Source organism: Vicugna pacos, chromosome 2 (genome assembly GCF_048564905.1).
Source record: "Vicugna pacos chromosome 2, VicPac4, whole genome shotgun sequence".
NCBI lineage: Eukaryota > Metazoa > Chordata > Mammalia > Artiodactyla > Camelidae > Vicugna > Vicugna pacos.
Genome location: NC_132988.1, coordinates 116,952,624 through 116,979,624, shown reverse-complemented (window position 1 = coordinate 116,979,624; position 27,001 = coordinate 116,952,624). Strand labels below are relative to the sequence as shown.

At 50.3% G+C, this 27,001-nt stretch overlaps 1 protein-coding gene across 9 annotated transcripts in view; it reads left to right on the top strand.

Moving 5' to 3' along the window:
* EVC2 (EvC ciliary complex subunit 2) overlaps positions 1–26,445 on the top strand; it is a 120,110-nt gene extending 93,665 nt beyond the window's left edge. For 3 of the 9 annotated variants that reach the window (XM_072946390.1, XM_072946419.1, XM_072946384.1), the window contains 6 exons: positions 1,432–1,659; positions 9,827–10,041; positions 12,703–12,790; positions 21,020–21,216; positions 23,759–23,860; positions 25,747–26,445. In XM_072946390.1, coding sequence (XP_072802491.1) covers positions 1,432–1,659; positions 9,827–10,041; positions 12,703–12,790; positions 21,020–21,216; positions 23,759–23,860; positions 25,747–26,014 — 1,098 coding nt within the window. In that variant the 3' untranslated portion in view covers positions 26,015–26,445. The other 6 variants (XR_012062804.1, XM_072946405.1, XM_072946411.1 and 3 more) reach the window with 6 other exon arrangements.
* The last annotated feature ends 556 nt before the right edge of the window (positions 26,446–27,001 follow it).

Genomic DNA, 27,001 nt, shown 5'->3' with positions numbered 1-27,001 from the left:
GAAATGTCTCGTTTTAACCTTTGTTAAGTGTCCAGTTCAGGGGCATTAAGTATGTTCACATTGTGTGCAGCTGTCAGCACCATCCACCTCCTGAACTTTTTCATCTTCCCAGCCTGAACCTCTGTCCACGTTAAACACGAACCCCCATTCCCTCCGCTCCCTGGTTGCCCCTGGCAACAACCTTCTGACTCTATGAATTTGACGATTCTAGGGAACTCATGTAAGTGGTATCATATAGGATTTGTACTTTCATGACTGATTGATTTCACTCTGCACAATGTCTTCCATGTTGTAGCATGTGCTTGAATTTCCTTTTTAGGGCTGCATAATATTCCATTCTATAGATAGACCATCTGTTGAGGGGCACGTGGGTTGCTTTGACTTTGGGCTCTTGTGAGTATAATCCCACAAACCTTTAAAGATAAAATGAAAGGCTTCAGTGAGATACTGTGTTTGTGCAGTCTACTTTGGGGGTGGTAGTTTAGCTCCCTATACAAGGGAGAAGGGTATATGCTTATAGGAACCTGCTTTTAGGGTCTCAGGTGGTGACATCCGAGAAGTGTTAGACTACATTGTTCACGATAGCAAGTTTTCTAGAGAGAGCATAGGAGGTAGTGGAAACAGGGCGGGGAAATGTGTAGATGCCGGAATGAACTATTTAGTTGAGTGAATGAGTGGAGTGAATGGATTCACTCATCTAGAAGCTACGGGACCTTCAGGTGCTGCTCCCCTGGGAGGAGCTCTGTCCTGTCAGGATAAGCAGTGTGGCACCAGCTGGGGGGAAGAGCATGAAAAAAGGAAACAGAGAAGCGGGCAGCAAACCTGCAGGGTGAGGATGTTTCAGAGGCTATTTAGGAACCAGCGACCCAAAGGACAAATAGGAGACTTTCAAGAAGACGAGGATGCTGGGAGTTTCAACCATAGCAAAGAGCTCAGACAGTTGACGCAAAGAGCATGGTGTGTATGGCCATGAGCCATCAGGAGGAGTGAAGTCCCGGGCGTGGGGGTGGGGGTGGCGGGAGAACACACCAGACCTTTCCAGCTGTGCCCGAGCTGGGATCTGGGTGGGAGGGCCTCGGAGCCCGTGTTAGGAAGACTGGACTTTCCTCCTTTAGGATGGAGAGTTTCAATGGATTTTGCGCTGGAGAGCAGCGCAGTTCGATTTACCTCTGAGAGGGATAAATGCGGAATGAACAGCTAGACTCCAAAAGCCCCGCAGAGCCTTTATAAGCAGAGATGCCCTTGCGGCTTCAGTTACACACCGTGGATTCCGGTGCTGCTGCTTTGTAACTGAGACTGTCCTCAGCGTCCAAGTTCATATCCGGCTGACTGCCCGCGCCAGTACAAACACGGGGGCTGGTTGTAAGCTGCGCGCTCCCTCCTCCCCCTCCCTCCACTCACCGCTCTCTGGTCTTGGCTGGCCCCTCCCAGGTCCGAGGAGAGTTGCTCCGGGAGAGAGTGCAGCAGCTGGAGGCCCAGGAGGGGCGCTTTGCTGAGTCCCTCGTCTCCCTGCAGTTCCAGAAGGCGGCCAGGATGGCCAAGACGCTGCGGGCCTACACCGCCCTCCTGACCCTCCAGGACCTGCTCCTGGAGGAGCTGAGCGCGTCGGAGACCCTGACCAAGGCGGCCTGCGCACAGATCCTGGAGTCGCACAGCCCGGTGAGTGCAGGACTTGGGAAGGAAGGGGATGGAGGCCACATCGCATCCCTGGGTGGTTCATGCTTCCATTTCTCCCACCATCAGATGGGCGGTCAGCTGTCCTGTCTCCGCCGTAGGTCCTGGGGAGGGTTAAGTGAAGTAACTTACATGGGAGCCCGATGCACTCCGCAGCCCGAGGAAGCTCATGTTTTGAATTTTAACATTTTAACATCTGAGAAACCCGGATGCATCTGACAGCCAGCAACAGTATTGTTTCTTTTATCGAGCTCTGATAAATAGCCATCTAGCTTTCAAATAATGGCGCCTTAGATGCAGTGAAGCAGCGGATTACTTTTTATTGTCGTAATTCTAATTATTAGCTTTAGTCTCCATGCTGCATTTTTCCCAAGGCATTGAGAGGTATATCCATAAAACAAAAGCTATCGACATAACTGTTTTGAGGACCAATTTTTAGTCCTTTATGTGTGATTTTAGAATCTTATACATTATCATGGTTACTTCTGTCGAGGAAAGGTAGCTCACGTTTGCTGAGTGCGGCGCGTGCGGCAGGCAGGCACTGGTGCGCTGGGAATGCGTGTGCTCTCATCTCAGCGTGAATATTCTTTCCTTAATCGTGCATCTTTAAGGTGACCCTTTAAGCATGATTAATTTAGCTTCAGTTTTATGCCGCTTGGCAGTTATGCTTTTTGTCAGACATTACGAGGATTAATCACTGAGCCGTGCTGTCAAGTGGGTACTGTTCCCTTGCCCAGTTCTCAGGTGAAGAAATGAGGTTTGGGTGGCAGGTCAAGTTCTTTCTGAGATCTGCGTGGCTAATAAGAGACGGGAGCCAGAAATGCACCTGTTTCTGACTTCAGCCCGCCAGGTCACGTTCACGGGCTGTCCTGGTTGATCGTGCTAACGGGGGTTCCCACGTTTCCTTAGAGAAGTCATAAATGACGTTAGCCGCTGAGAAGTCCAAGGCTATTTTTCCAGCAAACACTGTGCGCCCCGCGCTCGGACACCTGTTCTTAGGGATAGGAAGGAAGGGAGCTTTGTTGATATTCCAGCACAAACATCTAGATGCTGGATAAATACAAATAAACAGGCTTTTTAGTGCTCTGTAAGTTTGCAAGAGAATGTGAAAATCCCCCAGGGCCAAGGGTAACCTGGAGAAACCTGAACTCACAGAGGGAGAGGAAAGCAAATTCAGGGGCTGAAATCCGAGGGGAAAGGGTGAAACCAAGAACCCAGGGACCTGGGGATTAATTTGAAGGCACAGGAGGAGGGGCTGTGGGATGTCCTGAGGAGACGGACCACCCAGTGAGGGAAGGAGGAGAAGGCCACCTGTGGTCAAAAGCCACCAGGGTAAAAGCTGCCCTTGTCCAGCTCTGCGGGGGGGGGGGCGCTCCCTTCTGTGAATTTGCCATCAAAGCCTCTCCTGACAGGAAGAAGGACTCCAAAAATACTGTAGCCCATTCAGTAAGGAAATCTCCAAGGTGATACATTTAAATGTAAGTGGTTCCAGATTGGATGGCTGCCCCTGGTGCGTGGCTGAAGCTACCAGATACTGCCCAGAGGAAAATATTCTCCATCCGGGTGCCTCAGCATTTCCACAGATTAAGTTCAGCCAGATATGCGTTCTCAGTTAAAATTTAAAAGGTCACTGAACACAGGAAGAAGCCAGGCAAGATGACCTAAGTATAGGAGAAACAACAACAACAGAAAAACCCAATAGATTAAAATCGTCAAAGACTTTCGCTGTCTGAATTATCAGCACAGAATGTATAATGATAACTTAGGAAACTGTTAAAGAAATTAAAGATAATGCCAGAACGATGTAAAGATTTCATTCCTCCAGAGAGCAGAGTGATTCTAAACTTGCATAGATGTCATAAAAGACCCAAACTAACAAGAAAGAAAAACTGATAAAACAGCAGGGAGAAACCGACAGATCTGCCGTCATAGCAGGGAATTTTCAGCACAGCTCGTTCTGTGGTTACTTGTTCATCATATGAAACACGAGCGAAGATACAGATGAGCCCAATCGCACATTTAACAACCTGGACTTAATGGACGTGTGCAGAATCTCACAGCCAACATTTAACAAATGTATGTTCTTCTTCAGCACATTGGGACAGTTGAAAAGTAATTGATCGTGCAAAATCACGGTGACCATCTTTTTGAAAAGGGGCAATTAAGTTTAAATCAGTTTTTTAAAAGATGAAAACATCCATACTTTGGAAGTTGTAGAATATACTTCTGAATAATTCATGGATCAGAGACATCATCATGGAAGTTTCAAAATTCAAAGAACGAAAAATAACGTAGGTACAAACGTATCAAAATCTGCAGGATTCAGCTTAGGCAGTTTTTAGAGAGAAATTTTGCCCTTAAACTTATATGAGAAAAGAAGAAAAGCTCACAATTCAAATCATATAAAAAGTTAGGGGGAAAACAACCACAAAGGAAGCTGTAGAAAGTAGAAGGCGGAAAGAGAGTGTAAACAAAATGCAAAGCCTCCTGCAGAGAGAGTCAAGACAGTGAGAAGTTGCATTTCTTGAGAAAAGTCTAATAAAATATACAAATATCTGGCAAAGAATGATCATTTAAAAGAGAAATAAGGGAGAAGGCTAAAAGATAACACAAGGCAGGTACAGTCGAGTTTTAAAAAATAAAAATAATAGTTCTGTGTGGATAAATTTAAACACTGAAAATTTTTCAAAAAAAAAATAGCTCGCCAAAACTGACTCAAGTCAAAAAAAAAATCTGTGCCTTCCTGTTACGATGAAAGAAATTGATTCAGTAGTTCTGAAATCTTCTGATACACGTGTACAAATATTTAACCTCAATAGTTTTATAGGTGAGCTCCACCAAACTTAAAGGTAGCACATTTTTTCAATCTCATATGCAAATTATTTTTGAACTTTAAAAAAAATATGGACTAGTCCTCATTTCATGAAGCTCAGCTAACTTTGACACCAAAAGCAGACAGGAATAGTATGAGAAAGAGCAGAGTTCAGTCTTACTTATGAACATAGATGTACAAGTCATAAATAAAATGTTAATAGCATAATCCAGCGATCTGTAAAAAAAAGTAATGCAGCATGGCCAGATAGAATTTTCCCTGGGAATATAAGGTTGGCTTAACATTAAAACATCCATGTACAAAGTTAATCAGATTAACGGATTAAAGAAGCAGCTCCTATGATCACTTCGGTATACACAGAAAAATGTTTTATTGAATTCAGCACGCATCCAATATAAAACTCCTTAGCAGATAATAACAGGAGGAAATCCCTGCAGGGTATTTACCCAAACCCACAGCAGATCTTCCTGCCAGGCGGTTGGTGTGGAGGTGAGTGCCTGCCCGGGATTACAGATGAAGGAGGTGAAGCTTCAGAGGAGGCGCAGGTCCAACGTCAAGTATCAAACAAGTTGGAAACAAAATAAGATGCTAGGAGCCTCTGGCCTTCAGTCCACAGTGCATCTCCTCCTCATAAGCGCTCTGAGAAACACCTGGATGCAGCTCTAAAACACCTAGTTGTCCTTTTTACTTGAGATGACCTTCATTTTTATTAGAAATTCGGTTGCACACTTACCTTTTCAGTTTCATCTTAAAGCCCTGTCGGGTAACGTCAGAGCTTGCTCATTCTCAAGTGTGTTTAGAATGAAAGAGTTAGTACCCCAAATTAGAGGCAAGGATAATAAATCAGAGGATGCTGCATTACTGAGTCCCTGGGAAGGCGATGGATATGTTGCCAGTTTTTCCCCTCAATTTGCATTTAGAGGGAAGACCAACCAACCTGTTGTTTTGCTCCCGATGTTAGACTTTCATTCTGCGATTTGATCGTTCTGTGAAAACCACTTTCCCAGTGGGAACGGGCTTTTAAGCTGCTACACATTCAGGAGAATTTTAGAAAGCATGAAATGAAATGCTTTGGGAGAACGACTCCTAAGAAAGCGATACCAAGTTCCCCTCACTTGATGAAAGATGTGGGCTCACTTTGTGAAACTCCACACACGCAGGGCATGATGGAATCGCTGGGCCGAGTGGCGAGCACGGGCAATTTTCAATCAGGTGGACTCACTCGTAACAGATAACACGGCCCCAGACTAACTGTACGCGCTGTATTTGCATCTCGGTTTAAACTGCTGCATATCCCTTTTTCCAAGCCCGACTGGCATCTTCCCCTGTTCTCCCCTCTACTAGTCTGCGAGGCCGCCCGTCTTCAGTTCTGCCTGACTTCTCTCCCTTCTGGCGTCTGCTGCCCAGGTTCACTGCCCTGACCAGCCTAAACCTGAAAAACAACACACAACTGAGCTCGCATCAGCTGAGCTCTCATTAAGCCCAGGGCATCGAATTAAGTTTGTACGCCTTCCGTCCCCCCGCTGGTATTTTTATTCCCATTCTACAGATGAAGGACTTGAGGCTTACGAAGCTCAACTCATTTCACAGGGTCCCACAGCTGCCGAGCAGAGCCGACACCCCTGCCTGCAAAGCCCTTCTCCTGCCCTAACGTCGGCTTCCACCTGCCTCCCTCTTTCCTGACTCCGGCCTCCCCGACCCTGCAGCCAGAGGAATCATCCTGGAGACTAAAAATGATCGTTGCACGCGCAGCCCCATTCCCAGCTCCATGTTTTAACATCTCACCTCGGCCCCTGCCTCCGTCAGACCCTGCGTGTTAGCCCCCGGACTGTCTTGCTGCTCCCTGAACCCTTAAGACACATTCAAGCCTCCGCTCCTCTGAAGGACCTCTGCCTGGGGTGCTTCTGCGGCACCTCCTGCAAACTCCTGTCCGAATTCTAAGACAAGCCAAAGGCCGCCTCTTCTGTGAAGCCGTCCGTGATTCCCTTGGGCAGAGTGGGTCTCTCCCGGCTCTCTGCTCAAAGGACCCTCCATTGCAGTTCCCTGAGATAGCAGATGACAGCTGTTGCCTGTCACTGTGGCTGTGTTTGTACAGCGGCTTCCCACACTAGACTGTGAGTTTCTGGAGTCTAGGGGCCTTGTCTCTTTGCCCCACAGTCCCTTGTGCCCAGTAAAAGGCCTGAGACTGTCTGTCTGTCTGTCTGTCTGTCTTTCCGTCTCCATCATCAGCATCAGCATCATCCAATCCATCTATTCATTCATTCTCCAGATGCCTACAGAGCACTTACCAGAGACAACAGAACCAAGAGATGGGCCCAGAGTCAGAGAAACCTGAACTCACTCCTCCCCGGGGCTCTTGCCCTGCTCTGGGACTTCCAAAGATTTATTAACACTCTCTGTGCCTCAGCTTCCTTATCTGTAATACGGGATATTAACAAATTTTCTTACTATGTGCTGTTTTGTGAAGATTAAGTACATTAATTCATGCAAAGATGCTCTGAATCGAATCTAGCACCGCGTAGGCATTCAGTGCATGCTGACTGCCGTTATCATTACTAATAATAAGATGATGGTGACTACTGTTACGTCCTCGACAACCCAGCCTCCGAATCCCTGCTGGGGAGAAGGGTGAACAAGACAGTCCCAGAGTCGTGAAGAGAGCAGACATGAAGAAAGACAGTTCTAGAATCAAGTCTTGGATCCCAGTGGTGCTAAGTGGCAGGAAGCTGCAGGGGTGTGGCCAGGACTTGGGGGACAGGACTGACCTTTGGGAGAACCTGCCACCTGCAGCTTACAACCTGCAGGAGACTTTCGTTCCCACCTGATTTCCTGTTCCTAACCAGGGTTCACCTGTCTTGGAAAATGAATGTGACCCGCCAGCTCTCTGTGCTCTGCCTGTTTGGAGGACGCTGGCAGGTGAGGGTTTGAGCCTTCCTTCCCCGTGCAGTGGGCTGGGGCCGGCACCGTGGTGGACGTCTGGTCCCAGACCAGGCTCCGGGCACACAGACAGAACATGCTGCTGGAAACTCACTAGCGCTGTTGGAAATGCTTTGGTTATGTTTCCATGTGGAACGCAGTGATGAGGAGGATGGTCATAATTAGACATCTCAGGGTGCTGGAAGCCCGTGCTCAGAGCCCCAAGACTGCCACAGCCCTGGAGGCAAAACCCACGTGCTACCCACGCTATGACTTCATTTACCCTCCAGCCGTTCTCTCTTCTGTCCTGGTTTTTTGAGCAGTGTCTCTGGGCCTTGGGGGAGCTTTGAGATGCTTCTGAGAATCTGAGGCCAGCTTTGCTCCTCTGCAGAAAGGCAGACTGTTTTGCACAAAATTTAGGAGGACCAAGGACCACCGTCTCCTGAGGATGCTTGTACAAAGCCTGTTGGGATTAAACCCCACCCTCACTCCAGCCCCACGCAGAACACTGGCCAATCTGGTGGCTCACGGATTCAGCGTCTCTGCATTTTACGAGGCCTGGGACCTTCCTGCCAGTTTCTCTTATATACTCACCTAAGCGGGCGGCGGACAGGCTTTGGCAGCCAGATTCTCTGATCCTGGTGGGGTCGGAATGCACATTTCTTCTCTTTGGCCAATGAGAGGCCGCATAGCCTGCGGGTGAAGGACACAAACCTGGAGCCCCCTGTCCTGGCCCCCTATTCTGGCTCTGCCACTCAAAGAACTGCATGACCTGCAAATGACTTTGTCTCTCCGCCTCAATTTCCCCATTTGTAACAGAGAAAGTAAATATGTATTCGGCACAGTTGGTATAAGGATTCAGTGAGTTGAATATATGCGGAGCCCTTAGAGCGGAGGCGGGCACGGTCTGAGTAGGCTTGGTGTTAGGTGTCATCCCCGGGCGCTGCTCCAGCACAGCCTTCATCGTGCAGGATGCGAGCTGACACCCCACGGATGGCAGCGACAGGTGCAGGCTGCCAAGCGTGATGCTATGTGCTGCAGGTGGGGTGATGGAGACACAGCCTGCCCCCCTGAGAGGTCACACTCCTTGTGCTGTATCCAAGTGCTAGGGACCGCATGGCTTCAATGACAGACATTTCTGTTCTCACAGTTCTGGAGCCTGGGAAGTTCAAGATCAAAGTGCCGGCCAGTTCTGTTTCTGGTGAAGAATCTCTTCCTGGCTTGCAAACGGCCGCCTTCTCACTGTATCTTCACCCGGCAGAGAGAGGGGGCTCTGGTCTCTTCCTCTTCCTAGAAGGGCACGAATCCCATCATGGGGTCCCACCCTCATGACCTTATCTAAACCTGAATACTTGCCATAGCCCCCACCTCCAAACACCGTCCCACGAGGGATTAGGTGTTCAGCATGTGGATTGTGAGGGACCACAAACGTTCAGTCTGTAGCAGGCAAATACGAGTGGTGGTGAGTGGACAGTTGAGTCTGCATCTCCCAAGGGACCGAGGGACTCTGTGGTAAGCGTCTGATGGTTAGCTCTTTTGATTGTGATGTAAGTGCCTGGCATTCAGCTTTTAATTGTGGAGGCATCTATTTCAAAGACATCCATCTGAAATAAACAGGTTGCCAACTAGACAGCTCCATAAAGCCAGGCTGCACCATCTGTGAAGTCCCTCCTTTTGGAAAGCTCTGGTTGACCTACTTACCTGACCTCTTGAGTGACCTTCTTTTCTCTCTCTGAACCTTAATTCCTCTTCTTACGATTTAAATTCAGCATTTCAAAGTGACCCAGTGAAACCCCAGACACCCGACCCTTGACTCCTAAAAAGGCAGAGCCCCAGGTCCGTGTTCTCTCTCTCTACTTGTGACCTTGCTGTGTGGCCTGGCTGTGCCAGGCACCCTCCAGGACATGTGAGTAATAAACCTGGTTTTCTCAAGGTCCTTGATGGTTGTTGCTGGGGCGAGTCTTGCCATCATAAGGAGAACCACAAGGACCAGTCCAACCTCAATGGTGGCAGGTGGGGGAAACGTCTGTGGAGGCTGCCAAAAGGAGTGTGGGCCCAGGTGAGCACCCCCGGGCATCTCCAGCCAGTAGCATCATGGTCCATAGGCTGGGACCAGCACAAAACAGAGCCCTTCCCTGAGGAGTTTCTTCTAAAGCCAGCGCTTGAAAGAAGACTCAGAATTGGCCAGGCAAACAGGGAAGGGCTTTGCAGGCAGGGGCCCAGCACGTGCAAAGGCCCGGAGGTGTGAGGCCCTGGTGCAGCATCATCACAGTGTTTGGCACAGCAGGATGGCGGAGGCAGGCAGAGGAGGTCCTGCCGGGCTTCCAGTGCCGCGCTGAGCAGGGTGGAGGTCATCCTGCCGCCCACCTGCCATGTGCTCACCTCCTGTCCCTCTGAATGCAGGAGCTCCAGGAGCTGGAGAGGAAGCTGGAGGACCAGCTGGCACACCAGGAGGCAGCCCAGCTGCAGCGGGCCCTGGCCAGCTGGCAGCAGTGGGCGGGCGAGGGGCCCGGGCTTCTGCAGGAGCCGGAGGAGACAGACTCTGAAAGGCAGGTCTCCACGGTCCTGCGGCAAGCCCTGAACAAGGGTCAGAAGTTACTGGAGCACCACCAGCAGAGGTGAGCGAGGGCCCCATGGCACCGTGTGGTGTCGGTCCCTGCAGGCCTGGGGACACCTGGCCTCTCAGACTCAGCGGGACAAGGCCCACCTGGGCTGTCGTGCTCCCATCTGGCTGTCATCCCAGCACCTGGGCACGAGCTGCCGACTTCATAGCATACTTCTTCCCTGACATCTTCCTTTACTTGATTTTTTTAATCTCTATTTGATATTGATTCCTTTTTAATATTTAACATTGAGGTTTTACAGATTATATTTTTCAACTTTTTTATTTTGAAATAATTATAGACGCACAAGAAATTTAGCACAGAGGTTCCATGGGCCCGTCACCCAGCTTCCCCCAATGGCAACATCTTACATGGTCGCAGCACATGAGCCAGACTGGGGATCAACACTGGGACCAGGCAGTGAATACGGGACTTACTCAGGCCTCACCATAAACATAGTGTTTTATATTCTGCTTTTGCAAATTATAAAACAGACGGAGCCTCAATCTTTGTGGTTGTTTTTGGCCTCCTTTTTCAATTAACATTAGATAATTAGCCTTTGCATCATGGCATTAAGAGCTCTTGAAAAGATATATTTCCCCCTTTATAGAGCCTAGGTCTCTTCATTTTCGAGCTATGATTAACATTCAAGATTATATTAGCTTCAGGTGTGCAGCATAGTGATTCAGTGTTTTTATACACCACGAGGTGATCACTGCAGCAAGACCAGTTACCATCCATCACCGTACAAAGTTGTCACAACGTTACTGTTCTCCGTGTGTCCATTGCATCCCCCTAACTTCTTTGTTTTAGAGCTGGACGTTTGTATCTCCTAATCTTCACCCATATGAACTATCCTTCCACCCCTTGTTTCCTCTGGCGACCACCAGTTGCTTCTCTGTATCCATGAGTCTGTTTCTATTTTGTTTGTTTGTTTGTTTTGTTTTTTAGATTCCACGTGTAAGTGAAGTCATGCAGTATTTGTTTGTCTCTGACTTATTTCACTCAGCATAATACCCTCCAAGTCTATCCACGTTGCCCAAATGTCAAGATTTCATTCTTTTTTACAGCTGAATAATATCCCATTCTATCTATACCTACACCACGTCTTCTTCATCCATTCATCTATGGATGGACACTTAGTTGCTTCCACATCTTAGCTATTGGAAATAGTGCTGCAATGAATGTAGGGGGTCATATATCTTTTGGAAAACCTAATTTTTAACAGCTTCATAGTTTTCTACTGTGAATATAAAATTGATGTGTAAAGGATAGGGTGCATGATTCCATTTTTGAAAACACACACAAATTAATTGGAAGAATATAGGCTAAACTGTAACAGATGTGATTTCTGGGAGGTGAGAATATGGGTGACTTTAACGTACTTAATGTAATGCTTTTCTGTGTAAGGACAACATCAAAGTGCAGTTCTGCTTAACTGAAATAATTGCGTAAAGGACTGAATCTGTTTGGTCAGAGGGAAATGCTCAGAGAAGCTGACTTTATTTAGACCTGACTGAGGAGTTTAGGGTATTTTCTCCCCTAGTATATTCCATACGTCATGGAAGAAATTGCTGGTGATCAGGCTGCTTACATGAAATGTACCTGCAGAGGGTTTGGATTGTATCCACCAGCGAGAATGCAGGATGGATAGCCCAGGACGCCAACTTTAATCGGCCAAGGGATCGGCCGAAGACCCCCTGTGGGGGAGTCAGGAAACCGATGGAGACCTCATGTAACAAGGTGTCACCCGGCCTCTGTGGTCAGAGCCAGGTCCACCCCTGGGAGATGGTTCTGGGCCCACTTCAACAAGGGCACACGGTGGACAAAATCCCGGATCTTGGTCTTCTTGAGCACAGGCATGGGAGCTAAAATGGAGAGTTTTTAAAGTAGGATCACTGTTGGAGAGCAGAGGGGACAAAAAGTGCTCACCGGACTGAGAAGGCATCTTGAGACCAAGAAACAAGGCAGGCAGCTCCATGTAACCGATGGCTCTGTTTATTACTGGGTAACTTACAGGGTGGGGTCAGGCAGACGGCAATCCGGAAGCACTCACAGCTGCCCCCAACGCCGCCGAGGAGCCCCTGGGACAGGTTGATAGTTAACCTAGAGTAGGTGCTTAGAAACAGGACGCACATTCCTAAGTCAAGACTTATGAATGGGTCACCAGCCTCAGGGGCACTAAGACTACATCAGGGAAGGTTTCGTCACTGGGGACTAACAGAGCACAGAGGCCAGCTGGTCCGAATGATTATCAAACAGTATCTATTAACTACAAAGCCCTTGATAACAGAGAAGTGATTCACAGCACCGTCCTGGGCGGGTCAGCAAAGGAACAGGAGAAACTGTTAGCACCCAAGATGGCCTCAGTCATGCTAACAGCCACACAGGTCACGGGTTGCCCTGCAAAGCCACAGGAAAGTCCCCACGGCTCCTACAGAGCTCCTCACTTTGAGGAGCACTGCGTCCTGCGGGCCCTGCCTCAGCCATTACTTGCAAAGTAATCTGGGTAAGAAGAGGTAAAAGCTTCTTCTGGCTATAACTTTTGACGGATTTGAAAAAATATATATTGTAGATTAGATTTGTGACCCTCTGTGATTTAAGTAACTAGATGATCTGCTCATCGGGTCACTTTACAACAAAACTGGACTCATATAGACTCTGTTTTCACCCTAGTTTGAGAGAGGAGCAAGAGAGCAGTGTTGTGCTTGAAGACCTGCTGGAGAATATGGAGGCCGACACCTTTGTGACCCTGTACGGCCAGGTGAGACCACGTTAGCCACGCCCTGGCTCCACCCCTTGCCAGCACGTCACTTTACCTTTTTCTCAGAGTCCACGTTTCCTCACCTGCCGGACGGGGATGAAAACACGAATCTTGGGAGCTGCCAAGCAGATGGGTGAAAACCCCAGCCCAGGGCCAGCACGTAGAGGACATTCGCTCAGGGGTCACGGCCGCTGCAGTGACCACAGTGATTATTGCCCTGGTCAGTTTCTTTTCTGTGATGGACAGGCACCCAAACCTTCTTCCCAGTCTTAAGTAAGTTTAATACAGAGAAGGATCCCCCAGGAACAAAGCTGGTCACTGAAATCTGGGCCACATAAAGGGGCCTATGAGATTGCACCCACCTTTCAACTTTGTGTTGCGCCTGGAGGTTCTGGCTCATTCTTGGCCAGGGCTGCAGCAGCTCTCGCCTCCCTTCCCGAGGCCGAGCCCCAAGGCTGTGCGCACGGAGCCACATGCAGGACCACTGACCTACGTCTGCTACTAGCTGTGTTTTCTGTGCATCCTAAGGTGGGCTTCCTGGTCTCTGTGAATCCCAGCAAACGTGATTGGTGACAGTGGCTTATGCTAATCACTAGCCGACTGAAGGTGGATGTCACTGACCTTGCTTCAGTTCGATGACATCATCGTCGCACTCTGATTCTTTCCAGCTTCCCTTCTTGGAGTTCCAACCACCGTGTCTGTGTTCAGGTCAAGAAGGAGAAGTAGACAGTAACCCTGCTGTCTTTCCTCTCCGAGGAAGTGCATGCCCTGAAGTCCCTGAAGTAAATTCTACTCATGTCCGAGGACCCCTGGCCGCTGGTCAGGGGCTGCCAGACCAACACGTCCTTCTCAGTCCCCAAAAAGATGGCCAGCAGGGAGCAGGGATGGGGGCGCCTTCAGGTGTCCAGCCAAGCAGAATCGGGCAGGCTGTCCGCAGGCACACACAGCTCGCCACTTGTATTAACTTTTAGCAGAAGTATCAGCAGAAGCTGCTGTCAAAAATTACCGCCCGAACACAAATATATTATCTTACGGCTCCGCGGGTCAGGAGTGTTACGTGGATTTTGCCAGACTAAAATCCAAGTGCTGGCAGGTTTGCACTCCTTCTAAGGCTCTGGGGAGAATCTGTTTCCTGCTCATTTAAGTAATTGGCAGAATTTGGTTCACTGTGGTTGTAGGACTAAGGTCCCCATCTCCTTGCGGGCTGTCAGCTGAGAGCTGTTCCCAGCTTCTAGAGGTGCTTGCATTTCTTGGCTCATGGCTCCCTTTCTTCATCTTCAAAGCCAACAAATTGTATCTCTCTGATGCTTCTTACATTGTCGTCACATCTCTCTCTGACCTACCACACTGGGAAATGTTCCCTGCTCTTGAGGACTCAAGTGATGATGAGGTTGGACGCACCTAGATAATCTAGGGTAATCTCGGCTCAAGATCCTTACCCTGAATCACCTCTACAGAAAGTCCCTTTGCCGTGGAAGACAACATATTCACAGGTCCTGGGCATGGACATCTTGGAGACCCTTATTCTGCCAATCACACCAAACAGGAAGCCAAGATCAATGCCAGAAGTGTGAAGGCCCCTGGTGAACTTAATGTGGCTCTTTCCTCTTTGACATGAGAGCTGACCTGGGCTTTCTAGATACTGGCAGCAAGGGAGCGCCTACCCAGGACAGGACCCAGGAGAGTACTTGCCCCTCATCTCACCGTCTGGCAGGTTCTCCCATAACCTCCTCACAAGCAGGTCACGCAGAGGGGAAATTATTGCTGCAGTTCACACTGAGGGGCCAGGTGGAGCTGGGATTGGAGCCACGTTCTTCCTCCCCCACATCTCCTACAGAATTACCTGAGCTCAAAACGGGATGGGGGAGGGAGCTGAAGTTTTCAGAACACCTGCTGTGCACTGAGTATCATCCCAGGCCCTTGTGTCTGTTATTCATTTACTACTTGCAGAAAGCTGGGAACTGGGGACTATCTTTTCCATTTTATGAATAGAGAAACCAAGGCGTGAGGGCACCAGGGCTCATCTCCGATCCTTGGGAGCTCAGGATTTAGCCTGGAGTTGGTAACTACACAGGGTGTACTCTTCCTGCTCGGTTTCCCTGCCGAGCAGATAAGGCCCCTGGCCTGGGGCTCTGTGCGAACTGAGCCACCTCCCACCCTCACTTTGGTTACCCCTCTCTTTCTTCTTCGTTACTAAGAGACTTGACAGATGGCCAAAGTGTCACACGTGGAATTTCATCCAGGTTCGTTTCTAGTTTGTTGGCTCTTTTAAACCGTGAACTCTGCTAAAGAATTGGTCCTATAAAGATTAGATGCTGCTGGCATGGAAGCCCTGGAGCGCAGGGGCCAGTCAGGGGGTGGTGACTCTTCTCATCACCCTGTGCCTTTTATAGTCCCTCCAGCAAAGTCTAGTCAAGTGTATTTCTTTCTTTCCAGGCCCTGTGTATTACTGAGGGTTTTCTAGAGAAACAGAACCACAAGGACTTGGGTGGTGGGTTGGAGAAAGAGAAGGGGGGGAGAAAGAGAGGTTTACTTTAAGGAATTAGCTCATGTGATTATGGAGACTGGCAAGTCCAATAGGCTGGCAGAGTAGACCAGCAGGCTGGAGACCTAGGGAAGAGCCAGTGTTGCAGTTCGAGTCCAAAACCCCGCTACTGGCAGAACTCCCTCTGGCTCAGAGGTCAGTCTTTGTTCTATACAGGCCTTCACCTGATTAGATGAGGCCCACCCACAATGTGGCGGGCAATCTGCTTTAAGCCCACTAATTCAAATGTTAATCTCATCCAAGAGCTCCTTCACTGAAATATCCAGAATGTCTGTCCAACTATCTTGGCTCAGTGACCCAGACAAGTTGACAGATAAAATTAACCATCACCCTCTATGTGGATTAGTCCTGTATTTTGCCTGTTTCTTTTTTGTATCAGGCAAAAGAATAACCAGGGAAACACAGTCCTCCCTCCCTGTCTTCCTGCTCCTCCTAATCTTTCTCATTCCTCCTCCACCTTCTTCTCTCCCTCTCCCTCTCTGTCTTCTGATTTATTTCTTGATGATTACAGTGCCTTAGGGACAACATAGTTTGAATTACAAAATTTGCATGAAAGATACTTTCCACATTAGCATCCATGTCTTCATATTTATGCAACTTTGCCAGCTCCTTTTTTTGCATATTTATGACAATATGAAGATAACACTCTGAAAGCCTGCTCTGTGCTAGATACATCACACATCATCCTGGTTAATGCTCGCTGTTGCTCTGGGGACCCTGGCGGTGGGGAGCGCCTCCCCCAGGCACTGCTGCACATCCATCAGCCTTTCTGTTATGGTGATGGTCCCAGCGGCAGCTGGTATTAGCCGACTGATGACAAGAGACATGGAGGGGACCATGACTTGACAGATGAAGAAACTGAGGGTCAGAGAGGTGATGTGACTTAACCAAGGTCCCAGTCAGTGGTGGAGCTGGTTTTAAATCAACTTTTCTTCCTTTAAATGCTCTGCTTCACTCCACTTAAGGCTACTGCACAATTCCCTTTGAAGCAAAGTATTTCCTAATTGCTTCATGGATAAAATGGGCAGGGTGCTCATTTAAAAATGAGTGGTACTAACTCAGCAAACAAGAAGCTTCCCTGTGCTGAGTTAGGGAGAGGCTGGACCCCCTCTGTGCTGCTCCCTGAACTCATCTCCTTTACTCCCTCGAGGCTCCAGCATGACTGTGGCCACTTGTAGACAACAGAGTGGAATTCTTTTTTAACCTCATAAGGTGTGACTTGGAGTCAGTTGAACTACAAAGACTCCGACATCCTCTGAAGAGGCTTTGTTCTTACGTAAATATTTACTCTGTTCCTAGTAAGTGGCAAGGGCTACCCTAGGCACCGGGACTTGAGCAGCAAACAGAAAAGATGCAGTCCCCGCCCTTGGGAGCTGACATGCTAGTGGGAAGAGCAGGCAATCAACAACACAGATACATAGACTGAGTAGTGTTTTATGGGGATTATGATCTCATTTTTACAGTTATGCCCCTCCATCCATCAGTCCATCTGTCTGTCTGTCTGTCCATCCATCCACCTACCATCTATCTGTCCATCCATCCATCCATCTATTTACATATACACCTAGAAAGAGTCCTGGAATGTAGCTTGCCTAATTTTACTGATAATTATTTCTGGATAATGGCACTTGGAATAATTACTTTAACATTAACCTTTGTGCTTTTCTGCATTGTTTGGATTCCTTAAAATAAGTAGTATTTCTTAAAAATAAAGACAAGGATGAAATATGCCAAGATACACTCAGACAATGATAATCTTTGCCGAGTCCCATGGTGGTGAAGCAGAGCAGGAAAGAGGGACAGGCAGGGCCTGCTGGCAAGTGTGAGCTTCCTGCCACCCTCCCCTGCATGGACATCTGGTTCCTGCGTTGCTCTGTGATTCATTTCAGTCTCTAGAAATGGCTCCGGATCTTTAAAGCAACGTGGTCCACACAGATGCTTTCTGTGTCACCGCCTTTGGGAAGACTTGACCCAGTGACCTGACATGGGCTGAGGATCATTGGTCAGTAAACTTCCGGGCTGGGAAGGCCATGGCCATGAGCCTGTGGTTCCCCACATTCACCAGGGGGAACCCCAGCTATGCAGGGTTAGCCTCTGCCTCAGGGAATCTGCAGGGTGTTTATGAAGTCAAGGTTTATCCATCATTTATTTGACACACATCTGTTGATCTCTTTCTCTGTACCAGGAACTGGGTCAAATGCTGGAGACAGAGGCATAAGATACTGACCCCATCCTGAAACCTCACTGGAGACACATAAGAAATTGTACCGTTGTAGCTGAGTTGATAAAAACCAATGAGAGATCAGAGGAGAGGCACCGTCCTAGCATATGGGGTCAGGAAAGGCTTCCAGAAAAGCCAACACTCACGCAGAAACCAGAAGAATGAGTTGAAGAGAGCCAGGCAGAGAGCAGTGTGGGGAGGAGGGTGTTCTAGGCAGAAGGAAGCGCGTGGGTGTAAGGAAGGAGGTTTGGTACTTACAATATCACCTTTCCCCAACACTTCACTAAAAACATCAGTCAAGCTCACAAGCAGCGCCATGCTTCCAAATCCAGGGGTCAGGTCTCTGTCTTCGTCTTTGTTGACCTCTCCGGCACCTGGCTGGCCGCCCTCTTGGGCATGTTCCTTGGCTCCTGATACCACAGACACCTGGTCTCTCCCGGCCCCACGTTGTCTGTGGCCAGGCCCCCCTTTGGATGCTGCTCTGCGTCATGGCCTTTAGATGCTGGGGGCCTGAGGACTTGGTCCTTGACCTCCTTTCCTCTCAGCTACATTCGCTCCCCTGCTGGCGCCATCAACATACCGGTCACTGTCTAACCCCGTCTCCAGACACCTGCCCTGCACGTGAGACGACATCTCTACTAGGGCACCTGTGAAACACGTGACATAGCCTGTCCAAACAGAGCTACAAGTGACTGAGGGTTCTCTCCCCCAAACGTGCACCACCCGTCTCACCAAATGGCACCTCTGTTCACCCAGCAGCCCACGTGAGAGGTGGTGGCGTCATCCTCTATTCTCGTCTTTCAGTGAAGCTTGCTGGCTCTGCCATCTTAGTGCCCCCTCCCGTCACTTCCCACCGCTCCCTCCCGTCATTCTGGCTCAGGCTGCTAGCATCTCTTGCCCGAAATACCTCCGTCCTGCTGCCTCTCTTTTTGCAGATGGTCCACTGACCCTGTGTCATCAGAGTAGTCTTTTAAAAATGAAAATCAGCTCATGGCATTCCTGCTGCTTAAAATCCTGCAGTGATTTCCCATCTCATCGTGAAGACAAGCCAAAATCTCGCTTAGTGAAAAGGTTCTGTACAATCTGACCCCCAAACCACCTGTCCCACGTTATCCCCTGTCACTCTCCTTCTCACACCAGCCGCACAGGCCTCCTTTGCTCTCCATCAGACGTGCCAGGTCATCCTCACCTCAAGTCTTTGCTCTTGCCTCCTCTCTGCCTGGAAGGTTCTTCTGTTCCATGGGCGTGTGGCTCCTCACTTCGTTCAGGTCCCTGCTCAGACGACACCTCTCAGAGGAGCCTTCCCTGGCTACCCATCTCAGACATCGGCCACCTCCTCCCATCACCCTCTGTCTCTATCTCTTGCCTTGTTCCCATCCTGACGCCCACGTACCACTACCTGATACACAGTCTACTTGTAGGTTTACCATCTGTCTTTCACCTGTGAGCCTTGTGAAGGCAGAGACTTTGTGTCACTTACTGCTCTGTCTCCAGTGCCTGGAACAGGGTCTGGCCCCCAGAAGGACTCCATCATAGTGTTAACTGAGTGAATAAATGAATGTGTCCTCATCATTTGGCATAACGGCCCACCAAACAAGTCTGCATCCTAATTCCGGGAACCTACGAATAGGACCTTTTATGGCAAAAGGGACTTTGCAGATGTGATCGTGGAGTTTAAGATGGGGTATTAGCCTAGATGACTGCCATGGGCCCTCAGTGTAGCCGCAAGTGGCCTTAAAGAAGGAAGCAGGAGGAATCACAGTCTGAAGAGAAGGCCACGTGGCAATGGCAGATGCAGGGCCTGGAGGAAGCACTTTGAAGACAGAGGGAGGGGCCATAAGCCAAAGAATGCAGGCGGCAGTGAGAGGCTGGAGGTGCCCGGGAAACGGATTCTCCCCGGAGCCCCCAGAAGGAGCCAGCGTGGCTGACCCCTGGACTCTAGCCCAGTGCCACTGATTTCAGTCTTCCGGCCTCCACAGCTGCAGAACAAACGTGTGTTGTCTGAAGCCACTGCGTGTTTGTGGTGATGGGTTACAGCCGCAGCAGGAGGCTCATACAAATACCGTAACAAAAGCAACAACCGGCCCGCGCTGAGTGGCCACGATTTGTCGAGCGCGGCGCCCCGGTGTCTTGTAATGTCAGAATTATTTTTAGGTGAACGTAACAGAAACTCATTTCAAATGAGTCTGAGCGTAAAGGGAACGCATTGATGCCCTGACTGTTCTCCAAAAGAGCAGGGCTGAGCTCTAGGGGCCCAAGAGACAGAGGACGCTTGGTGGGTCTCTCTGCTTCTCCGTCTCTCTCCCGTTGCTTTGCGTCCACTAGTAAGCTGCTTCCCCACAGGAAGGGACGTGGTAACTGGCAGCCTTGAGCTGCTGGCCCTTCAGCATCCAGCTCTCCTGGCTTTGCTGTAAAAGTGCTTCCTGTGTTGTATCTTCCTAGCGTGGAACAGTTTTACAGCCCCCAGTTCAGTTTGTCCTTCAAAAACCCCTTGACGCAGGTATTATGGTCACCCCATTTTACAGATGAGGAAGTTGAGGCACAGAGGAAAATAAAGGCACTACCCAGAGACACACAGTTCTGTGCAGCGGGGCTGGGAGCCAGCGCAGGCTTGGGGGAGTCGAGAGCCTGCACTCTCTTTTTCTAACCATTGAAAAAATACTTGCGGATTCACACGAAGTCGCAAAGCTAGCATCGAGAGTTCCAGTGCCCCGACCCATGTTTCACGGCTTCCCCCAGAGGCTGCATCTTACAGAACTCTGGTACAATATCCAAACCAGGAAGCTGACAGTGATGTAAAATGTATGTACAGTTCAGTGTCATTTTATCACATGTAGTTCCATGTGACCGACACCACAGTTAAGACACAGAACTATTCAGTCGCCACAGAGATCTGCTTTGCTCCCCCTCGCTAGTTATATCCACTCCCCGCCTCCATTACCCCCCCCCATGTTGTCAGCTCTGGAATGTTATTCACATGGAACCCTACAGGGTGTGGCTGTGGACGCCGGCTTTTTTTGTGCAGTTTGATGCCCTAAGGGTCCTCCAGTTCTTTCTTTTCATCACAGACAGGTGTCCCATTTCTTTAACTGTCCACGGGTTTAGGGACATTTCAGTTGTTTCCAGAGCCTGTGCTGTGTCCCCTGAGCCCCATCGCCTCACGGAACATGAGTAGGAGGAGGGAAAATGACTAATCGGCCCCGCTGCAGGCCAGGGCTTTAGCTGCGACGAGTGAGTCGGAAGGGATGGGTGAAGGCTTTGAGATCACCATGCGAGCCGAGGCTGCAGACCAACTAGGGTTTTTTTGACAGCTTTGTGAATTTGGGAGCATGTTTTCAAGACCGAGCCACTAAAATATTTATCTCCCTGGGACAAGAAGTCCTAAGACCTTAATCCCTGAAAACTTGTTGTCCATCAAGGTTAGAGCGGTGAGGCTCTGAGCTCCCTGCATTAACCCCTCTAGGAGCTGAGACTGGCCTCCTACCTGTCGAAGCTGACGATGGTGCCGGGGAGCACGCTGCGCCGGCTCCTGAGCGTGGCTCTGCCCGCAGCCTCCCAGCCTGAGCTGCTGGCCGTGCTGGACTCCATCGGCCAGAAGCATCAGGACCACGTGGTGGAGAATGATGGCGGCGGGGTGCAGACCGATCTGGGCAGGAGGCGGTGAGTGCAGGGTCGGGCTGCCTCTGGAAAACAGTGAGTGAGGTCCCATAAGGAGAACAGATGCAGGAGGGAGCAGGACCCCAAGGGCACAAGCACACGCCTTCCCAGGGGAACTTCATTACAGCATCCAAGAGATGGAGCAGACAGCATCCAAGTCGCCATGAATCCTCTTTAAGTCGCAGTAGCCCAAGTGTTTTGTCCACAGCTTCTCTTTTCATCACCAATTGATTCCTCCAGTAGACTTTTAAGAAAAAAGTGTCCTTGAGCTGTAAATATGCCGTATGCGCACAACAAGTACATAAAGGAAAAAGAAGACAGAGAAACAGCCATGGTTCTATCAGCTGGAGAAAACGGCTGTTAGCATTTTGTTACAATTCTTCCTCCAGAATGTGTCTGCTGAGTGTGTGCTGCGTGTGTGTGTGTGTGTGTGTGTGTGTGTAGGAATCCCAGTACATACAACCTGGCAGCCTGCTTTTCAGAACCTCACAGCAGAAGCAAGTTTGCATATTACCTTTCAACTCTTGTTCATGTGTAAACGTCTTTCTAATTATCACACTATCTAGACTATATTTCAGCTATTTTTATTAACAATTTAAAATTCATACTTTTGAAACATCTGCATAGATACTATTTTTAATGGCTGCCTGTTATTCCACTAGGTGTGTAGGACAGTGTATGTGACTGCTACCCTGTTACTGGACATTTGGTTTGGGTTCATTTTTCCTCAATTACGGGTAATGCTGGATAGATACTTTCCTTAGGGTTAAGTTCCAGGTGTGAATTCGGTCGGTAAAGCCTCTTTGTAAAGAAAGGCAGGAAGTGGGGCTGTGGATAAGGTGGGTTTGGGGCAGCCAGCGGTACCACTTGAGAACAGATTCTGGCAGCGGGAAGGTTACCAGGACAGCCACGACCAGACCTGCAAGTGCAGAAGGCCAGGCAGTGAAGCCGGCGCCTCAACCAGGATCCAGGGGAGGCTGGGGATGGGCGTCTCGGAGCCCAGGAGTCTGTTGAAACTGCGTGATTGCATCGATAAGTGTATACGTACGTTATTTTTCCTGACTCACAGGGGTCCCTGACTTAAAAAGGTCAGAAGCACTGCTGAGGGCTGGGAGTGGTCAGGGCTGGTATGGGCGTGGTCAGGGACAGCAAGGCGTGGTCAGGGTGGGTGTGGCCGGCGCTGGGTGTGGGTGTGGCCAGGGCTCTTGCGGGCAAGTCAGAGTTACAAGTCTCAGCCTGGTCTCTCCCAGTGCACGGTCAGGGAAGAACATGCTGAGGGCAGGTATTGGAGTTGACCCTGGAGCTGGAACATGCGTGGTCACAGGGAAGCCACCTGTGCCTGAGAGCCACTCATGGGGACCTTGTTTGTGGAGTTCCCCTTTGTTCAGTTTAGTTTGGGAGGCTGTTGAGCTGGGATGGGCAGGCTGCTGTGGGACAAAGCTGGAGCACCCAGGTAGCTTGTCACCATGAGCATGACACACCCTTTCTTTGCCCGACCACATGGCCAAGTGGACTGGATGACTTCTGGGTCCCAGGCCACTCGCCATAGTAACTGAGGGCAGGGCTGTCACTACTCCAGTGTTCCAAGTGCCTGGTGCCTGGTCACACCATCAGTCCAGGGTCTTGGGTTTCAAGCAGCAGAAACGACTGACTAAGCAAGAAAGGGTGAGTGAGGGGCCCGTCAGAATCCAGGAAAAGCTGGACGCCGGCTCCCTGGACAGGCAGGACCGGGACAGGATGAGGGCCTTCCTCTCTGGGTGTGCCCTTCAGAGGACCAGCCTCCTTTGCCCAGGAGCTGGACTCCTGGGACAGAGAGCCTGGCCCAGCCTGTCTACCACCAGGCAAGGCAGAGTATGAACTTGGCCAGAGCTGGGCACAGACAGGACTCTCAGTCCCACTCTGTCTTATTGACTTGAGTCCGATCCCGTGAACATCTCCCCCCTCCCTCTCCACTAGGATGTCCCTTCTTCATTCTAGAATCACACTCCATCACGTGGCATTAGGGCTCCCTGCCTTGCCCACCTTCCAAGCTTCCACTGTGCTTCTCAACATTCTTATTCTTATATTCATAAAACACTTGCTGAGCTCCTTATATGCCACTGTCCTGGGCGCTAGTGTACGTGGGAGAGTGAGGGACAGTCCTGCCGCGCGGAGCGTCCCCTCCAGTGGGAGAGCTGGGCCATACACAAGCCAGCGCGTAAAGCCCATTCCTTCACGGATGCTGCCTGCCCTCCCTCCGCTGGGACGCCGGGACTCAGTTCAAGTGTCCTCACATCTAGGGAGCCTTCCTCTATCTGACTGATGTCACCTGGTACCTGTCGGGAACCCCTGGACTGGGGACCCCTTGCGGGCCGAGATCGTGTCTTGACTAGGCTGCTAGATCAGTGTTCGTGGAGTGAGTGAGGGAACCAACAGTGAAAGGTCAGGGTTAGGGTTTCTCGTGTCACCGAGAAGAGAGAAGTCCCCGAGGGCTTTTTAGGATTACACATTGCTTGGAGATTCTATTCTTTTTGAAAATATAAGCACACTCCCTTCTCACCTTCAGGAAACGCCAGGGCTGGTGGCAGGACTTGGAGAGCAAACTTCGAGGAGAACTGATAAGCAGAGGATTAGAAAAGATGCTCTGGGCTCAGGAGAGGAAGGAGCGGTAAGGAGGGCGTCTGCTCGGTGGGCTGGGAGGGCTCAGCCAGGCTGCCTGTGAGCCTGAGGGGAGGTGGGGGGGCCACGAAGGGAGGGTTCCTGCAAACTCACCAACGACACTCCTTCCCTAAGGACCACAATCTTTATTCAAAGCAGGCTTTGTTTAGGAGCTGAAGATAAGCCTCTGGCTGTCAGTGGGAGCAGATTCTCCTGATTTTTATTAGCATTGTAATTGTGGGATTTATTTTAACTAATGGCTCTTTTTAAATGGGCTCCCATTAGATGGAGAATAATTCTTTATAGATGTGCGGACTCCATAGCTGACAGAGCCATCTCCTGTCTCGCCGCATGGAGCCTCCCCGCTTTCCAGAAAGTGGGGAAGGTCCCACGGCCACTGTTCCCCAGCTCAGAGCAGCCCGAGGCAGAGGCCCAGCCTGCAGGCGGGAAGTCGTGGCCTTACGTCCCTGAACCTCCAGGCCGGTGCTCTTGTCCCTCAGTTTCCTCTGCCAAGTGCCCTTCTCTGTTAGCTGTGGTTGCTGCACATCTGGAGAGCAGAGGAAGGTGAGAGGCAGAGTGGCTTCAGCTCGCTACAAACACGAGACCAAGCAGCTCCCCCGTTTCCCCGCAGAGGGGACGTGGAGGGAGAGTCACATCAGGCAGATTCGGAACAGGTTAAAAAGTGATATCCAAAGGGTGCTCTGGACACAGCCGATGTCCAAGGGAGGTGTCTGATCCGAGTCCTGCCCCTTCCAAAATGTCTCAGAGCTCCGGTGAAGGTGCTAAGACCAAACTTCCTGAACCGTCCATGATTAAAGTCTAGGAGCCGTTGATCACAGCAGGCTGGGAATCAGAATTTAGTCCCAGAGAAATTAGATGCGGATGTTGAGCACAAAGCAAGACAGTGAAATTCAAGCCGTGCAAACGTGAAGCGCTCCACCGAGGAACGGAGGTCAGCTGCTCAGGGTGAAGGTGGGGGCGCGAAGGCGGTCCTGGGCGCACAGGCGCCAGCGGTGCGGGTACAGGCCAGGGGGGCGCTGGCCGCACCGTCCCGGCTCCCTGTGCTCCTGGCAGTGTCCTGCTCTCCCTCCAGGCCCTGTGGACGGATGGTGGGAGGAGGAGAGTCTGGTCTTCGAATCCTTACTCAGATTCACGCTCGCTGCAGGGGCAGGAGTCAGTGGCGGTGGCGGTGGAGCCTGACCCGCTACGTCTGTTCAGGAAGAGCCCGCAAGCCCTCCAGTAGCCTCCGGCAGATCGGCCCCCAGTGACCTGGCCCCGTCCCGCACTGCTTGGGCAAACAACCCTGTGGCTTTCAGGCTGTCCAGGGCTCTCAGAGGGAGTCAGAGCCGTTAGCAAGTGCAGCCAGGACCTAGGGGCTGGACCGCTCCTGGGCAGGATCACGGCCGTCCTTTCTCGGGATATTTCCGAAGCCTGTCACTCTGTTCTATTTCCAACACGTTTTACCTAACTTCTGACTCGGCTTTATAATCAGGTTCTATCCGCCTGCTTTGAGTGGGAGGCCCACAGGCAGCAGTGTCATAGTAAATGTTTCACAATCGGCCAGGACGGTGGGGGAAGAGACGGGAGTTCTGATCTGCAGCTCTTGCCAACTTCCATCGTGTGAAACCCTCCCACCCTAGCTGGTTCCAAGCTGCTGACAGGTTCACAAAACTCTGGAAAAGTGAACAGTCCTGAGTCGGTGAGCGCTGTCTGCAGCACACCACGGCCACAGGCTTCAGCTCATCCCAGGGCAACCAAAGGGAAGAACCTTTCTTTAAAATGACACTTGATTGAGGACCTAGGGACCCAAAGGGGTTTTCCTGGAGGAAGTTTTTGGGACACTCGGTAGGGTCAGTTGCCAAAAATGTCAAACCTGATCTTCTGTTCTTTCTTTAGCATATTAAAGAAGACGTGTCCCGCTCTCAGAGAGAGGATGGCATTCTCTGGAAAAGGAAGTTGGCCGCACCTGTCCCTGGAGTCCGTCGGCGAACTGACCCCAGTGCCCATTGTAGGGGCGGAAACCATAGATTTATTCAACACCGGCGAAAAGCTCTTTATCTTCCGAAATCCCAAGGAGCCGGAGATCTCACTGCATGTCCCCCCCAGGAGAAAGAAGAACTTTCTAAATGCCAAAAAGGCCACTTGGGCCTCGGGCATGAACTAGCCCAAAGGAGTCTGAAGACAGATTTGCTTTCTCCTGCCCGTGTGCGTGTGTGTGTGTGTGTGTGTGTGTGTGTGTGTAAGGTACAACCTGCAGATGTAAATTGCACGTGCAGAAGACACAGACACCCCCAACCCTTGCCTTCCCTCCACGGCTCTCAGTGACTCAGTTTAATCTGGTCTTGTGCGTTCCCAGATGGGCCACTCTCTTCAGCGTCACAAGGGACATGAAGGGACAGAGGACCAGCCTGTGAACGCTGGTTGCTTTCAGTCCCACCTCGCCGAGGGTCTGGAGGAGACCCCAGCCCCCACTCACATCCCCGCAACGTCTGCCTGCAGGTTGGGCTGTGTGTCAGAGGCCACGCTGTCCGTTCTTACCTTGTATGTTTCTTACATGTTCTTTTTTTATCAAGGGAACTTTTGAAAATAAATGCATTTGACACAAAGCTCTTCTCGGTGAAGCTCGTTTTTGCTTTCTGTAGGGACTGTTCATTTTTAATCACTTCTTGTGTTTTGGCCCCACACTGTGGTATTTGACAGAGATCTGCTCTCTGTTTCCAGTGGCCAGAAGATGTGCAGGCCACAGGGCGGTACCATCTCCAACCCACATCACAAAACTCAGCGGCTTAAGAAGGTGAGGTGATTAGTGTGAGATCATAAAGCCAATAAGTTAACCAAGAAGGACTCCCACTACAGCCCCAAACTCTTGTGCCTTCTCCTGCTCCATCAGTGGACACTCCTGTCCTCACCCGTTTGCCAACAAACTGACTACGCACAGGTCCTCGTGTGTCTCAGTGCTTTCCTGTGCCCTGACCATCATCCTCACGGTGGTAGTTGAGCCAATGAGGACCCACTGGAGCTGGACCGGATCATGGTCTCAGCTTTCTTGAGAGCCAGGCAAGGCACACAATCACAGCGGGCCTTTCCTGAGGACACAAAGTGATTGGGAGGGGAATCGGGTCACCAGGGAGAGGAAGACAAGGAATCCTGA